The sequence below is a fragment of the Jaculus jaculus genome, chromosome 5, assembly GCF_020740685.1.
Source record: "Jaculus jaculus isolate mJacJac1 chromosome 5, mJacJac1.mat.Y.cur, whole genome shotgun sequence".
NCBI lineage: Eukaryota > Metazoa > Chordata > Mammalia > Rodentia > Dipodidae > Jaculus > Jaculus jaculus.
In genome coordinates, this window is record NC_059106.1 from 82,759,008 (window position 1) to 82,776,954 (window position 17,947).

Here is a 17,947-nt window from a genome sequence, read left to right on the forward strand (position 1 = left end):
TTTCTCTCTCTCCCTCAAAATAAATTTTAAAAATAGGTCACGTGGGAAGTATAAATAATGTCCCATAGAACTAGAGTGGTAGGGGGATGGAGCGATGGCTCAGAGGCTAAAGGTGTGTGCTTGCAAAGCCTGATGGCCTGGATTTAATTCCATAGTATCCATATAAACCAGATGCACAAAGTGGAGCATGTGTTTGAGTTTGTTTGCAGAGGCAGAAGGCCCTGGATATGTGACCATATCCATGGTCTTAAAAAAATACATAAAATATTTAGAGAAAGAACTGGAGTGGCAGGATGCAGGGCACAGAAGCATGACATGCTGGTGTGGGGCCCCACAGCTGCTCTGCATCATTAGAATATGAAGTGGGAAGAGGGGGGGGGTGTGAGGAACAGGAGTGAAGGCTGCTGGAGGCCAGATGCTGAGGCTGTGCTGCATCCCAGGACCAGTTTCTTCTCTCTCCTTTTCTACACCTCTAATCTCCACCTTCCATGTGACATTTACAACAAGGGTCCCGAGGTGGCATGAGAAACGAGGTCCCATCCATATGGGTGCAGAGTGACTGGCACTCTGCTCTCAGCCTACAGCTTCACCACGCAACGTATCTTCCATCTGACTGTGCAAGTGAATCACCCAGGCATCTTAAATAGAGCTGATGACTCAGAGTCTACATTTCTTTCTTTTTTCTTCAAATTTTCTTTTCTTTTCTCTCTTTTTCTTTTGAGGGTCTCTCTCTAGCCCAGGTTGACCTGGAATTCACTATGTAGTCTCAGGCTGGCCTGGTACTACGGCACCACCACATCTGGCCCAGGTCTGCATTTCCAACCAGCTCCCAAAGAATGCTGCTTGTCCACAGACCAGATCTATCTATGTAGGATGGACCTGCTTCAGGAGACAACTATGCCTCCATGTGAAGGGTTATCTCAGGAGTGCTGAGTGTGGGGTCAGAGCTTGCATGACTTCAACACTTTTCTCACCAAGTTGTGACAAGCCCTCCTCTGCTATACAGAAGTGCCTGTGGAGCTGAGGGCAGGGTGGGGAGCAGAGGCTGCTGGAGATACTCCAAACAGTCTTTTCCCCTACAGACCCTTAGCCTATACATGGATCTAGACCTTTCGAGTATCAACATAACACTTAACTTCATTCCGTCTTCCTCATTTAAAAAAATCCCCTCTGTCTCCATCTGGGATGAAATGCCCAGTGTTTGTTGCCAGGGCCCCGCTTCTCCAGGCTGGGCTTGGTGCCTGCTTTTCCAAGTTGGCAGATTTTCTCCATTTAATTCTTCATCACTTTAACCCACCCAGGCCTTGGCAATGGCTCACCTATGTTTCCCTTCCAGATACTGTCTAGTAAGATTCTCTGCTAGTCTCCTCCCTTGGAATTGCCCCATGTCAGCTTTATATCATGGATGTGATTAGTTCAATACATTTTTATTGGGTGCTTAGTCCTTGGACTCTGTCTTGAATGTAAGGTGCTAAATAAATATTTGTAGGATGGATCAACAAATGAATAATGAATGCCGTGGACACCAGGTTGAAGAAGATGCAGGATTTACTAAGAAGATTTTTTACAAGGTAAACTAAGGGGGAAAGGCTGGGTAGATGAGACCAAAATGGGAAGGAGGGTCTCAGAGAGCCACTCATGGACACACTTTCAGGCTTGGGATTTCTCTACTGCTCTTAGCTGCTGTGCTTAGCTTTGCTTGTGCCTTTTTCAGTAAAATAAGAATGATAATTGGGAGCTGGGCGTGGTGGCACACTCCTTTAACCCCAGCACTCGGGAGGCAGAGGTAGGAGGATCGCCGTGAGTTCAAGACCACCCTGAGACTCCATAGTGAATTCCAGGTCAGCCTGGGCTAGAGTGAGACCCTACCTTGAAAAACAAAACAAAACAATAACAACAAATAAAGAATGATCACTGGAAGCAAGACTAGAAACTGAAAGCACCATTTTCGAATCTTCTCAGATTCCATCTCTAGGGACTTCCTTTTCTTGGTCATCTATATCCATTTTGTCCCTGAATCCTATCGATTTTGGGTCTGTGCCAACTCTTGTGCTCATCCGTGCATTGTGATTATAAATTCTGCCCCCACCACCTTTGTAATGATCCCAGGGGAAGTCTTTGTCTTCATTTCTTCCCACCTTCCACCAGCTATAACTCTGTGATTGGTATTTCACAGGCTTTTGGAGTGAATGCCTGTCTCTGACTCCACCATCAGTCTTTGACATCCATACTGTTCTGTTACTTAAAGATGGGCCTCCAGGGGCTGGAAAGATGGCTCAGCAGTTAAGTCGCTTGCCTGCAGAGCATAATGACCTGGGTTTGACTCTCCAGAACCCACATAAAGCCAGATGCACAAGGCGACACATGTGTCTGGAGTTTGTTTGCAGCGGCTAGAGGCCCTCCCTGGCATGCCCATTCTCTTTCTATATCTATGCTTAAAAACAAATAATAAATAAAAATAGTTTTAAAAGGGCCTCTAGAACATAACTTGATCTTTACTAAAGTTTGACTGAGGCCAGTGATCCTGTGCAAGCCATTTGTTCATTCCTTCATTAACCCTTCTGCCCCCAAGTCAGAGTTCCTGATGGCTTATTATACGCCGGTCATTGTGCTAGGCATGGGAGGCCCTGCGTGGATGCAGAGAGATGCTGTGAGAGTCAAGTGCAGGGGCCTAGGCCTGGGTAAGTCACGGTCCCAAGGACACAGAAGATGCAGGAGAGTGTTCTAGACCTGGAGACAAGATGGAACAAGTAGAGGAAGAGGAAAAGGCATTAAAAACATGACAAGAAGCTGGGCATGGTGGCGCATGCCTTTAATCCCAGCACTCGGGAGGATCACCATGAGTTCGAGGCCACCCTGAGACTACATAGTTAATTCCAGGTCATCGCTACCTCGAAAAACAAAAACAAAAACAAACGAACAAAAAAAAAACCAAACAACAAAAAAACCCCAACCAACCAACCAAACAAACAAAAAAAAAGATGAGAAGAATAATACCAAGGGGTCTGGGGAGATGGCTCAGCAGTTAAAGGCACTTGTTTGCAAAGCCTGCCAGCCAAGGTTCAGTTCCCCAGTATCCACATAAAGCCAGATGCACAAAGTAGTGTATGCATCTGGAGCTCATCTGCAGTGGCTAAGGCCCTTGCACGTGCTCCTTTTTGGCAAATGAATGGATAAAATATAATACTACTAAAATATTTTTAAAAAGAGCAATACCAAGAATTATCTGAGCATTGTGGTTCACATTTTTAATCCCAACACTTCAGGAGGCTGAGGTAGGAGTTAGTAATCTCAAAGCCAGCCTGGGATACAGATTGAGTTCCAGGTCAGTTTGGGCTTGAGTGACACCTTGCTTTGAACAAACACCAAAGCAAAATAAAATCCCCCAAAGAATGTGCATAACTTCAAGTGTTGGTTGGCTCCCTGTACCAAAGCAAACATTCTTCACACATCCCCTCATTTCATCCTTACCACAGCCTTATGAGGAAGGTACTCTCAGATCCATTTGGTTGAGGACACTGAGGCAGTGCACACATAGCAAAGTTGGGGATTTGAATCTGACTTGATCTCCTTCCAGAGTGTCCCATTTCTCCATGACTACTGCTGTCCACCCTCCACTTTCTCGCCTCCCCTCTATGTCACCTCTATTCTAATAATACCTCATATAGTATATTGACCAAGGACACCCCCAGTAAGTACAAACTGAGATCCCTAAAAAAATGGTTTCTGGGGCTGGAAAGATTGCTTAGTGGTTAGGTGCTTGCCTATGAAGCCTAAGGACACAGGTTCAATTCCCCAGTACCCATATATGCCACATTCACAAAGTGTCACATGTGTCTGGAGCTCGTTTGCTGTGGCTAAAGGCCCTGTCATGCCCATTCTCTATCTGCCTCTCTCTCTTTCTCTCCTCTCTCTCAAATAAATAAATAAACATTTTAAAAAAAGTTTTCCAGGGGAGCTTGTGTTCTGAGAAGTCCACTGAGGTCAACTGTGTCTTTGTGAATCAAAATGCAAACACTCTTGGCTTGCTGACCCCCAGCCAGGAGGGTTGACCAAAGACATCCTCCTAGCTACTGGGTTACAAGGAAGATCTGACCTGAGGGTCTATAAAGTTCCAAGTCTGAGGAATTTGAGAGACTGACTGGTGGACAATAGGCCTTTATATGGAGATTTCTAAACAAGGGGAACAGGGCTGCCTTGGACCTTTGGAACTGCCTGCTGCTCTGGCTGAACCTGGTGACCCTCACGTTAGGGAGAGGAAGGAAGGGAATGCCTGTAGCGCCCCCTACTGCCTGCTTTGGTCTGAGTCAGTGCCTCCAGCTAACAAAAGGCTGGGCACACATTCTGTGTTCTTGGAAGCCTTGCTTACCTCTGTTAATGGATCACCTAAGTGCACACAAGAGCCATCCTGAACACTCTGTTCTTCATGGCTTCCTCCGGGGTCTGACCTGGCATTTTAGTTGGTCATTTCTATTCTGAAATGCTTTTCACCACTTTCTCCCCTCCAAGCCCTTTTCATTTACCTTTAACGTGACAAGTGCCTCTAGCAGGTTTCCTTGCCGTCTGCCTCTTTTTCTACCAGACTTCATACTCTGCCAACTGAGTTTATCTTTGTTTATGCATGTGTGTGTGGCGTATTTATAGGTGTATGGGCGCATATGTATGAGTGCATACCGAGTTGATGTTGGGTGGCTTCCTCAATTGCTGTCCACCTTATTTTCATTGTTGTTGTTTTGAGGTAGGGTCTCACTCTAGCCCAGGCTGACCCAGAGTTCACTACGTAGTCTCATGGTTGGTCTTGAACTCACAGCAATCCTCCTACCTCTGCCTCCTGAGTGCTGGGATTAAAGGCGTGCGCCACCACGCCTGGCTCACCTTTTTTTTTTTTTTTTTTTTTTTCGAGGTAGGGTCTCACTCTGGTCCAGACTGACCTGGAATTAACTCTGTCATCTCAGGGTGGCCTTGAACTCATGGCAATCCTCCTACCTCTGCCTCCTGAGTGCTGGGATTAAAGGCGTCGCCACCACGCCTGGCTCACCTTATTTTTTGAGACAGTCTTTCCCTGAACCTGGAGCCCACCAATTCTGTTAGATTAGGTAGCCAGCTAGCCCCAGGGACCCTCCTATCTCTGCCTCCCCAGCACTGGTGTTAGGGGTACGCTAGAACACCTGGCTCTTGGGCAATGGGGATCTGAACTCAGGTCCTCATTCTTGATACTTTGCTGACTGAGCCATTTACTCAGCCTGTGTTCATCTTTTGAGGCAAAGATAGCCCTAAGTGGGGAGGCCCGGGTGGTGTATGTGTTCACAATGAACTTCATGCTTCTCAGCAAGGGGTGGAAGGCCCTTTCCAATATGCCCTTGGACTACATACCCTTCCCATGGGCTCTTTCTCTCTGCTTTGGAGGTTCCACAATAAACTAAGGTCTGTGGACTTGTGGGTGGGTCTCCACCATTTCCTCAGGCTGTTCCCTCTGCCTTGAAAGCTTTTCTCCTAGCTGATCCCCACTCACCTTCTGCCTTCCCTGAACCCAAACCTCAATGTCACTTGACCTTAGAAGACTAAAAACATGCTTCTGCCATGAGCCCACAGTACTTGACACACTTTTGTCTGGCCCCAGCTCCCCATGAGGAGTTCCTGGTGGGTGGGAGCACTTTGATGCTCATCTGGAATCCTCCACGGCTGACAAGCGCTTGTATGAGAAGTGTCTGAAAAATGTGAACTGAATGAGTAAAATGCCTGTCCTACATGTTTGTATTTCACAGCCACTCATTTCCATATCTGCAAGAATGCTGAGGAGTACAGCTGGGAGGCCCTGGTTTCCTATCTGGATATACAAATGAGACAGTGTCCTCATTTTTTCAGTGATTTTCCAGTGGGTTGCTCTCAGGTGCCAGGCCTGGCCCAGCCGTCCTTAGCCATTTTGGAATGAATAAGTACTACAGCCCTGATAGCTAGCTCCCACCCACCACATACTGAGGAGGCTGGGGTTCCTAGCCACCTTGCTGGGGGCTCTGGAATCAGTTGTGCTATCTCCTCACTGAGACCCAGACCACAGGCACTCCCTGGCATATGCCATGGTGAGCCTTTGGACTCTCCCACTTATTTTTACCATGTTCCTTGAATAAATTCTTTGCTGGGACAAAGAGAAGGGATATGTTATTTCTGAGCTTTGACTGTGGACCAGGCCAGTGTTCAGTGCTTTACAATATTCAGCTCGGCCAATCTTTGCAGTAGCCACCGAGGGTGTTGTCTTCTGCCCCCTGTGACAGACAAGTTACAGAGAAGTGGCAGAATGATCAGTGAAGCTGTGCTGCCTGGGTCTACACAGTAACAGGACCCATTGATCTCCTGCATCCTGGTAGAGACCATAGATTTGAGTCCAGCTTTGCCTGCATAGGCCCTACAACCTGGCCTGGGCCTGATCCACCCTCAAGATTAAGGAAGGAGGGCTGGAGAGATTGCTTAGTAGTTAAGGCTCTTGCCTGCAAAGCCTAAGGACCCATGTCTGCCTCTCTAGATTCCATGTAAGCCAGACACACATGGTGATGCATGCAGAAGGTTGCACATGTGCACAAGGTAGTGCATGCATCTGGAGTTTGTTTACAGTGGCTAGAGGCCATGGCATGACAATTCTCCACCCCCGCTCATAAAAAAAAGATTAAAGAAATATATTTTAGCACTCAAAATAGTAGTTTGGAAGTTTTACTTTTAAAAAAGTCTTCTGGACTAGAGATGTACACTGGCAGAGTGCTTGCCTAGTATGCATGAGCCTCGGTTTGACCTCCAGTATGGAGGGGCGTTTTCTAATTTTTGCAAGACAAGTCTTATACAGAGTCCCACTGTTTAGTAGTAAGGTGTGTGTGTGGGGGGGGACCCAGAGCCCCACCCTAGGTCCACTTTCTAAGTTATCTGAGTCACTTTTCTGGGTCCACAGATGGGCACTGCACCCAGGTTCCAATACCGCTCAAGGTAAAGCTCTTTCAGCGGTCCCCATCACAGGACCCAGGGGCAGGTCTCCTCTGCTGCCTACTCCCACCCTGACCCAGCACTTTCTAAGGAATGGGGGGTCATGATTCCTTCCATGGCAGCATTAGGCAGATGCTCTATTCTCGGACCATCCTGCAGTCTTCACTTCTTCCCTTCCTAGGACTGACAGGTTCTCTGGGCATCTGCTTGCAGTGGAGAGAGGGACCAGCCCCTAGAGAACCCTCAGGCCTGCATGCTGGTGGCAGGACACAGATGGGAGCTCAGCCACATCAACAGCTGACAAATGCTTCTGTTGTCACCCTGGTCCTTCTGCTCAGCTTACTGCACTCAGCCTAGAGCTGCCCGTGGCTTTGGGCACACGAGGCCTGTAGCAATGGCTTTGTGTGGCTGCTGGTACCAAGGGTCCTACTAGTTACATCCCCTTCTTTCTGGGCCTCCCACTGCTTTCATGGCCCAGAGGAGAGTAATGGTTCTATGGGGATGAGGGAGGGGTGCTGGTTTTAAGATGGCATGAGACCAGCTGTTTCTGGGTCCGGCCTTCATTGCGGTGTGCTTTGCCCAGTGTGCGCACACTTGTAAATCCAGGATCTGGTTTCAATCCAGCTGCAAGCTGTCCCCGTTCCAGTACTTTAATTAGGTCATTAAAGAAATGTGGTATAAAAAGGTATGTGCTTTATAAATGTTACTGTGATGTTATCTTTTGATATAAATTCATATTAATTGTCTCAGATGACACTGATACTCGGGCAGAAATCTGGCAGAGGCATCCTGATGGGCAGCCCTGATAAAGCACTTGAGTGGGGGTGGCAGGAATGGGGCTAGGCTCTCTGAACAGCCTGGTGAAGGAACCTGGGAGTCGGGTGTGGAGAACTCATTAAATCTGATTAGTGCCAACTTGGTGGGTGTGGTTAGCTCTGGAACAAGAGATAAGGGTAGGACCTGAGGCACCAGAAAAAGGAGATGAGGCAAGTGAAGACAGGCCAGATGTGTCCTAGTAGATGAGAAGAACAGAATAAAAAGCATCAAAACAAATTCAGGTGAAACAGGAGTTGGAATAGGACTTGGGAGAGCTAAAATGCCTTGGATGCACAGAGGCGGTAGGGTTCCAAAGGGCCAGGGTGTAACTGACAGGAGCGAAGCAGGACTCCAGCTTGTTTTGGGTATAGGATAGAAAGGGAACAGGGGTACTTAGTGAGGTAAGGGGGCCAGCAATGGGCCCGGAGATGCCTAGAAAGGCTCCTTGGAGGGCTGTGGGCCACATTCTCAGCCAGGATGAGCTCTGAGAGGTCAGAGGAGAGGAGCCAAGAGAGATGTGCAGGGAAAGCTAGTGGGTCTGTGGATGTCTGGAGAGCCTGGAGCATGGGTGATACCAAAGGGATGCTTGGCCACAGTCTGTCTCTGACGGCTCAGTCTCCCAGGCAGCAGAAGGGTGCGGGCCACTACCTGCATGATGCGGACATAGTCGCTGCGGTGTAGCTCGCTCTCCTTTACCACCTTCTTCTTGAGGGTGGCCAGGTTCCTCTCCAGGTGCTCCCGCTGGCGGGCGTACTCCTGCTGCAGATCCCCATTCAGCCCCGCAATCTCCACCTGATGGGCCAAGGGGACTCTCAGCGAGGGAGGGGAGGTGCGGAGTGCAGAGCAGGGGGCAGGGCAGGGAGGGTGAGGGCAGGACAGCAGGAGACTCAGCGCTCACCATATCTGCCCGCTGCACATACTTCTCAAAGAGACCGCGGACCTTCTCCTTCAGCAGCCGGGGCTCCTGGATGTATGCCACGCAATTGTGAAGGTCTGTTTTAAACCGTTTGACCAGTGCTTCTAAGTCTCGCTCCTGCAATTAGACATTTGCTCCTGGAGCTGCAAGGTACTTTCTGTCTTCTTCTTCTTTTTAAATTTTTTTTTTGTTCATTTTTTTTTTATTTATTTATTTGAGAGCGACAGACACAGGGAGAAAGACAGGTAGAGGGAGAGAGATAGAATGGGCGCACCAGGGCTTCCAGCCACTGCAAACGAACTCCAGACGCGTGCGCCCCCTTATGCATCTGGCTAACGTGGGACCTGGGGAACCGAGCCTTGAACCAGGGTCCTTAGGCTTCACAGGCAAGCGCTTAACCGCTAAGCCATCTCTCCAGCCCTTTCTTCTTCTTTTTAAAGATGCCAAAATCTTTTTTTAATATTTATTAATTTATTTGCAGGAAGGGGAAAGGTCAGATAGAAAGAATGGGTGCACCAGGGCCTCCAGCCACTGCAAACAAACCTCAGACGCATGCACCACCTGTGCATCTGTCTTATGTGGGTACTGGGAATTGAACCTGGGTCCTTAGGCTTCACAGGCAAGTGCCTTAACAGCTAAGACATTAGGAGAGGGGGAGGGGCCCTAGTCAGAGACTAATGGCACAGGAAGGGACCACAGTCTCCTCATCTGGTACTTAAAGCTGATCCTGGGGCCACGCTGGGCATGGTGAGCACACAGCTGATAAGTGGCAGCATTGAATTCTTATGTACCTACCTGGGCTGGGTCACCCACCTGAACAGCTGCCAATGACAACATGGTCTGGCATTTCACCATTAAGACCACACACATGGCTTCCTTTAATGCTCTGGATTCTCTCATGACTGCAGGTCTTAGAAGATGAAAGGATGCTCACAAGACCATTCTTAACTCTTTTAGAGCCACGATAGATGATGTCACTTTCTCCCCCAAGTCCCTGTTGGGGGCTGTCATGTCCCCTTATGAGCTTATCCAGAGTTTGCAACCAGAAGCACAGTTAGAAGCACTGCCGTGAAGGGCTGGGGAAAAGTCTCCTAGAACCAGGCAGGCTGACTGCTGCGTCTTGGCCTAGCTCTCCCTCTTCAACTGTGCTTTCTCTGATACCATCTGTCCCCTGTCCAACCTACAGAGGGTTTCTTCTTTCTCTTCACCCCCACAGCCATTTGCCCACATTCCATAATTTCACTTGTATTATAATATGCACAAGCTACACATCACCCAATAGCCTCTTCAGCTTGTGAAAGGCAAGAGAATCTGCTCCCATTTGTAGATGTGGAGGTTGGAAACACCCAAACTGATTCAGTCATCACTTAAGAGGGCCAGAGAAGAGAGTATAACCCTCTGGGTTAGGGCTAGAAGACCTGGTTTCCAAGACTGATTCTGTATGTGCTAACTAGCTACAGGTGCTGGGTGAGGTTTCCTTATATCCTTATTTTTCTGGCTTTCCTTTTTTAAAAAAATTATTATCTATTTGAGAGAGAGAGAGAGAGAGAGAGAGAGAGAGAGAGGGAGGGAGGGAGGGAGGGGCAGAATAGCACTCCAGGGCCTCCAGCCACTGCAAATGAACTCCAGATACATGTGCCACCTTGTGCATCTAGCTTACATGGGCCCTGGGGAATTGAACTTGAGTCCTTTGGCTTTGCAGGAAAGCACTTTAACCACTAAGCCATCTCTTCAGCATGCCTTTTTTGTTTTGTGAAGCACGGTCTCACTCTAGCCTAGGCTGACCCTCCCTCTAACATTGAATTCACAGTGATTCTCCTTATGTCGGCCTCCCCAGCACTGGGATTAAAGGTGCGCACCACCATGCCTGGAAAAAGTTCTTTCTGTAATGCTGGGGATGGAGCCCACAGTTCTTGTACATGACAGGCAGGCACTCTACCACTGTCCTACTTTCCTTAGTTATAACTAAGAGGCTAGAATAAGCCAGGAGTGGTACCCATACCTATAATCCCCGCACTGGGGAAGCTGAGGCAGAAGGATTGAGAGTTCTGAAGACAGTTGGGCTACATAGTGCTTCAGACTAGCCTGGGCTACACAGTGAGAACCTGCCTCAAAATAAGCAAGTTAGCAAAACCAAACCCAAAAAACTGAAATGAATGATCTCTGAGGTCCTCCTAGCTTCAGCATGTTTTTTTTTTAAATTTATTTATTTGAGAGGGATGAAGGGAGGGAAGGAGAGAGGAAGAGAAAGAGAGGAGAGAGAGAAAGGAAAAAGGGACAGAGATAGAATAGAAAGAAAGGATGGATAAAGGGAGGAAGAGAGAGAGAAAAAGAGAGAGAGAGGAAGAAACAAATGGGTGCTTTTTGGCTTTTTGCTGCTGCAAACAAACTCCAGAAGCACGCAGCACTTTGTGCATCTGACTGTATTTGGATACTGGAGGATCACACCACAGGCTGTCAGGTTTTGTAACCACTGAGCCATCTCTCCAGTCCCTCCACATTTTGATGGTCAAAGTCTTTAACCACTGAGCAGAAAGCACTTCTCAGCATGTTCTTCCCCAGGCCAAGAAAGCCAAAGGCTAATAATGTTCCTAGGAAACCAGTGCTGCATGCCCCCCATCACTGTTCCTGTCATTTTACAGTCTTAGACAAATTCAGTCTAAATTTGCACAGGCCTGGAATCAGAGAAGGCTGTGGGCAAGTAAAGAGTGTGAGTTAAAATGGGAGTGTATCTTAGCGATGGGCTGGCTCTGTCTCGAGCAGCCAGCTGCCCGCTGTAGGCAGGTGCCAGATCCTGAGTCCATGCACTGCCAGACTCGGCAAGCCCTCGCACCTTCTGTTGCTCTCTGCGCTTCTCCTGATCTGTGGCTCGCAGTTTCTGAAACAGTTCTGCGATGTTCAGCTGCAGTTGTGTGTTCTGTTTATGGAAACGCTCCAGCTCAGCTTCCATCTATAGAGAGAGCCACAGGAAAAGAAGGATGAACAAGAAATAAGGGAACAAGAGCTAAAATTGAAGTCTTTCACTGGTAATGTTTCCTGACACCAGGACACTTCTTTTCTAGTTCCCAGCTATAGCCTCCGAAATGAAACCTTTCTTCTTGCTTCTTGCCACCCTAAAAGTTCCCATTCTTGACTGGAGATGTGTCAACCCAGGGTCATGTGTGTTTATGGCCAGGGAGAAAGTGTCCATCTTAGTTATCTTCCCTTTCCTTAACCACGTGGACTTGTCTCTTCTTGAATCATTCTGATTCTGTTTCAACTGGCCCAACTCTCAACTCCAACCCAGGCAAGGTTCTCCAGAGCAGAACCTTGCTCACCTGCTTGTGAGGTTGGATGAGTGTAACCTGACCCTCATGGCTCAGTTATTCTTTTTTATCACTTATCTTTATTATTAAAAATATTTTTATTGAGTGTGGTGGCACACACCTTTAATCCCAGCACTCAGGAGTCAGAGGTAGGTGGATTGCCATGAGTTCAAGTCCACCCTGAGGCTACATAGTGAATTCCATGTCAGCCTGAGCTACAGTGAGACCCTACCTCGGAAAAAAAAAAAAAGTTTTTTAAAAAACTTATTTGTAAGCAGAGAGAAATAGAGAGAAGACAGAATAGGCATGCCAAGGCCTTAGCAACTGCAAACAAACTCCAAATGCATGTGTCACTTTGTGCATCAGGCTTTACATGGGTATTGGGGAACCAAACTCAGGTCATTAGGCTTTGCAGAAAAGTGCCTTAACCAATGAGCCATCTTTCCAGCCCAAATTTTAAAATATTTTATTTATTTATTTGAGAGGTTGGGGGGAAAATATGAATGTGTCAGAGTCTCTAGACACTGCAACTGAACTCCAGACACGTGCATCACCTTGTGCATCTGGCTTTACATGAGTACTGGGGAATAGAACCTGAGTCCTAAGGCCTCGCAGGCAAGTGCCTTAACTGTTGAGCTATCTCTTCAGCCCAGGGCTCAGTCATTCTAAACAGAAAGCTGAGGATTGATTGCAAAGCAAGAGAGATCTGAGGGACCAGCATGGCATGAAGGCATCCACAATCTAAGCATAAACCAGGGAAAAACTGAACAGAAATGTCAATTTCATGGTTCTACTGAAAAGGTCAAAAAAGTGCAACTAAGGGGACAAATATCAATAGGAGGAGAGACCAGGAGTGAGCTTCTGGAAGATTTTGTCTTCAGTGTCACATTTGTATGAGCCAAGGCTGGGAGAATGATCACCTGAATTTGTGACCTGGACAAGACTAGCTCAAAACAAAGGATGATATTTGATTTATACCCTGAGTCTGGTGGACACTAGTATTCACTGGCTGTTTTATGGGATAAAATGGTTCCCTCCCTCCCTCCCTCCCTCCCTCTCCCTCTCAGTTGAACAGTCTTTTGAATGTATCCTAAGTTCCTTGGTCATATTTTTTTTTTCTGGCATGTACTTGCGTGTATATGTGCAGGCATGGTCAGAAGACAACTGTTGGTGTTAGTCCTTGCCTTATACCTTGTTTGAGGTAGGGTCTTATTGTTCACCACTATGCTCACCAGACTAGCTGACCTGAACTTCCAGTAGATTCTCCTATCTCTGCTTCCCTTCTTACTATAGTGGTGCTGGTATTACAGGTGCCCACTACAGTGCCCAGTTTTATGGCTTTATGTAGGTTCTAGGGACCCAAACTCAGGTCCTCATAGTTGCATGAAAGTGTTTTATCCACTGAGTCATCTCCCCAGCCCCTTTGGTCATAATTTAAAAAGGATCTAACGAGCCACCTTCCTTGTTCTGGACATAAAGAGAGAGTCTTTACAGGAATGCTTTTCTTGTTATTGGAGGCATTTTATTGACAGACTAGCTTTCTGACATAATGCCTGGCATCAAGGTGGGTTCAATAAACATTTGATGAATGAATAAATGAATGAATGGCAAGTGTGGTAGGCAAAGGGGAGAGCTATGAAAGGTATCAGGAGGAGCTGAAACGACCTGTCTCTAGAAAAGGCACGACAAGATAAACAGATAGTGTTGGCGGAGCGACGGAGAGCTGCCTCGCACAGGAACCACAGTGAGGGCAGGCCCTGCACAGCTACAGCAAGGTGCTCATCAGAAGGGCTGCTGGGCTGTTGAAGGCTCATTGATCTAGAACTGCGAAAAAGAAGCCTCAGGTTTAGAGAGATAACAGAACGGAACCAGAATTTATTACAAAATGGTCAAGCCACCATCTGGGGTCCAGGTAGAAGATGCCCTGTGTACACAGAGGAGGTAAGCAGGTGGCCCTTGGAGAAGAGATGTTTCAGCTGGGTGTTATAAGAAGAGTGTCAGGACAAAAGTGGAAAGAGCAGCCTGCAAACAGAGGACCAGAGGCATGGTCAGCCAGGTGTACTTCTGTGAAGCTGGAAGTGGTTCAAGTGCGTGTGAGATGAGAGGGCACTGGAGGACGGATGAGGGGTCCACCAAGCTACCAAAGGACTCAGTAGGAGCTGATGCAGAGATTACATTAAAAGAGGTAGACAGACCAGCTAGGGGCCATGCTGGGCTCCAGGGGAGAGAAGACAGTATTCTATGCCAAGGAAATGACAGCTGGAAGAGAGAAGGGGCATCTCTGATTTGTGGGGCTCCTGAAGGTCATGTCTGAGTGTTGACAGCTGACCATGCCTCTGAGCAGTCTTAAGTCAGCAGTGACAGCCTGGGTTAGGATAGAAGGAACCAGGACTGTATTCTTTATCTTTGCTCTTTTTTCCTCCCAGGCAAAGCCTCAAATGACCCTGAGAATATAAATAATCTGTATTATAGAAAAAATTGTGAAATAAGTGAAATTTGAGTATCTGGCTAGAAAGCCAGATGAGCCTAGAATGTGAGAACAAATATGTCTTTCCCAGCATGGAAATTCCATCCACTTGTCCATGTTATTCATCATACCAACTCTCACAGGGTGGAGGAGGGAGGCTGGAGAAAGCACTCCATGCCTCCAGGGGACATTTTTACTTGCAGCATCCAGGGCAGGTGGCACTACAGGAATCAAGTGGGTAGAGGTGAGGAGTGCTGCTAAATACCCTACAGTGCACAGGCAGCCCTCCACAATGGAGAATTATCCACTCCAACATTTATAGTGTTGATGTGGAGGAAGCCTTCATGATGAACAAATAAATGTGTGGAAACTAAAACAAAGTTCTGGAAATCTCTCCCTTGGAAGAGGTTTTATTCTCCACAGAGAGAAGCTGGAAAAGTGTATGCAAGGGGAGAGACCAAACCAAGGTTGGTTCTGTGTTCATTCACAGAGATCTCTTCACATGTGCCTTCCTTCCCATAGAAAGAACTTCACCAGGGGGCTTCAGTGGGTGGGATGAAATATGTCTCTAGTCCCAGAAGAAAGTTCCAAGATTAGAGGCTCCTGGAAGGAACCAGACTCAGATATCACACCTGGTAAGAGGGATATGTGTGTGTGTGGGGGATGGGACAGGAAGGAAGGACCTGTTCATCATTGTCAAGGCACAAGTATATTTCCTGCTGAGAATTAAGGCCATGCTCGACCCCTGCTCCTGTCTAGAAAAGTGAAAAAGCCACAGATGTGTTGGTGTGGAGAGTAAGGTGAGCCTCTTTAAATGACAGACCCAATCTAAACCCAGTTGTCAGGCTGGAGAGATTGCTTAGTGGTTAAGGCACTTGCCTGAGAAGCCTAAGAACCCCTGTACAACTTTCCAGGTCCCAGGGAAGCCAGACACTCAAAGTGATGCAAGCACACAAGGTCGCACATGTGCACAAGGTGGCACACATGTCTGGAATTCAACTGCAGTGGTTGGAGGCCCTGGCACTCCATTTCTCTCTCACACACATAAAAAAGACCAGTGTGTTGGGCTTGCCTCAAAAAAAAAAAAAATCAAGTTGTCACATATATCAAATGAGGAGAGATAATGTGAACAGTGATTCTAGGGCTGGTAGCACACTGATCTTTCCTGTGTGTGGGGTCTCTCATCCTTTTGTCTTCTTGGGATGCTATTATGGTCTGTATGTATGTGTCCTCTTCAAGTTTCTGTGGTGAAACCTAACCCTTAAGTGGTGGTACTAAGAGGTGGAGCTGCTTGGAGGTGATTAGGTTCTAGGGCAATGCCCTCACAAATGGAAGAAGTGCCCTTATAAAGAGGCCTGAAGGAACCTGTCACTCCCTTTGTTCTCTTGCATATGAGAACACATAGCAGTCACTACCTATGAGCTCCCAAACACCCAATCTACTGATGCTTTGATACTGGGCTCCCCAACCTCCAGGACTGAGCAATAGACTTCTGTTGTTTCTTTTAAAAATATCTTTTTATTTGCAAGCAGAGAAAAAGAGAGAGAGGCAGTCAGACAAAAGCAGGCATGCCAAGGTTCCCACCATTGAACTCAGACCTTGCAAGCAGGCTCCTTTAAGTGCTGAACCATCTCTCCAGCCTGATTTTTGTTGTTTCTAAGTTCCTCAGTATAAGGTCTTTTTGTTACTGTACAGACAAAGATGGCTGATATTCCTGAGCCTTGAAGTCACTAGAGAACGGCAGGAGGTTCTAAGACAGCAGCTCTGTGGTCAACTGGGACAGAGAGAACAGCTCGGAGCTGCCAGGAAAGAAGTCACTGCTACCCTCTCTGGACCACTCATCTCTGACTGCTCTCCACCTGGCTTCTTCATTACGTCTCCTTGAGAAAAGATGTTGCTGGTCAGACCAGCACCATTATCACTTACAGGCATCTAGATAGGCTACCAATGGCAAATCTGTTGTCTGTGCTCAGCACAATAGCTAGGGACAATGAAGGGGGAGTGCGATCCTCCTTTGTACAGAGTGGTCAGGGAAGGCTTTTTTGAAGAAGTGACATCTAAGCCCAAGCCAGAGAGATACAAATCCAGGCAGTCGATGGTCCAGGGCACAGCCTTCCCAGGCAGAGGGAACAAGAGGTCCTGAGATGGGAAAGTTGGGATTGGAGCAGGACAGAATGCTTTGAGATGAGACTGAGAGCAGGGAAAGGCTGGACCATGCAGGACCTCTGGATCTTATTCTAGGTGGGACTGGATACTATTGGTCATTCTGACCTCTATGTGGAGGCCAGGCTGAGGCTAGAGGCTGGAGTCAAGTCTAAATGAGAGACATGAAGGCTTGGAGCAAGGTGATAGCTGCAGAGGGAAGAGAGTTGGGCTTGAAATATCTTTGGGAAATGGATCAGGTAAGCATTGGCAGTGATTTGGATGTGGGAGGTATGGAAGGAATAAGCATGAGTTCTCAGTCTCTGCAAGAAATGACTGTGTAGATCGTAGTTCTATTTACTGGGGAACAAGGAGAAATTGGAGAATGGGGAAAAGAAAAGAGTTGTCAGGGGGTGAGGAAATATCAACAATTCAGTTTTAGATCACCCACGGGCCCTACTATTAGGTGTTCTGTGCCCAGTGAGAAGCTGACAGGTAAATGCATGTCACAAGGAAATGCACAGTGAAAGGCCCAGCACTAGATGGAACACACACCTATGTCCTTGGGCTCTCAAAACTCATGTCCAGCTGGTCTTGCTTCTAATCACTCTTCTCTCTACCTTCATCCTGTTGGTTTCCCAGAACATATCCTTAATTGTTCCATTCCTGGGCATTTGAACACTTCTGATTCCTTACCAGATGGAAGTCCAAACATCATGCCCTGGGGGGGGGGGGGGGGACTGGCAACATTGCCTATTTCAGAAACAACGCTGAGAGGTGCCTTCTGGTGGGCGCCTGTTGGCTGAGTACACACTGCCCTCTTGTGGCCAAATTCCCAACAGCTGTGTCTCCAGCTTGAGGCCTGATGGCTGAGCAGTGAGTGAGGTGTGTGCAGGGCCACACACAGTCTACCTGAACACTCTGTGTCATAAAACCCCCAAGTACTTGGCTTCTCATCTGGACCAAGGCCTCCCTAGAGGCTTCGTCTGTGTAGCAGAGGCCACACATGCCCTGGGAGTCTGGAGGGGCCGTGAGACCTTTCTTTATCCCCATTAGACCAGTTAATTATAGTGGAGGAGGGACCAAGGGCCTGAGAGGATAGTGTCACAGATGGCTCTCACCTCCTGAATCTGCTCTTTCATCACCTTGATCTCATTCTCTCGTGGTTCTATTTGCTTCTTTAGTTCTTTAATTTTGTAGTCAAGCACAAACTTGAATTTCTCTAGTTCTTGATTTTTCTTTTTCAGATCATAAGTCCGTTTCTCCTGGAGATGAAACAAGAGAGACGTGAGATATCACAGGGCCCTGGGGTTCACGGAACCCCTTTTGGGC

The 17,947-nt window shown here is 47.5% G+C and overlaps 1 protein-coding gene across 1 annotated transcript in view; it reads right to left on the reverse strand.

The window, feature by feature from the left end:
* The window catches only part of Cfap57 (cilia and flagella associated protein 57), a 93,069-nt gene that overhangs the window by 15,087 nt on the left and 60,035 nt on the right, over window positions 1-17,947 (reverse strand). The window contains exons 18-21 of the mRNA XM_004672484.2: window positions 17,737-17,880; window positions 11,535-11,651; window positions 8,684-8,818; window positions 8,434-8,577 (exon numbers count right to left, since the gene is read on the reverse strand). Of these exons, the coding sequence (XP_004672541.1) occupies window positions 8,434-8,577; window positions 8,684-8,818; window positions 11,535-11,651; window positions 17,737-17,880 (540 nt within the window). The remainder of the gene's footprint in view (window positions 1-8,433; window positions 8,578-8,683; window positions 8,819-11,534; window positions 11,652-17,736; window positions 17,881-17,947) is intronic.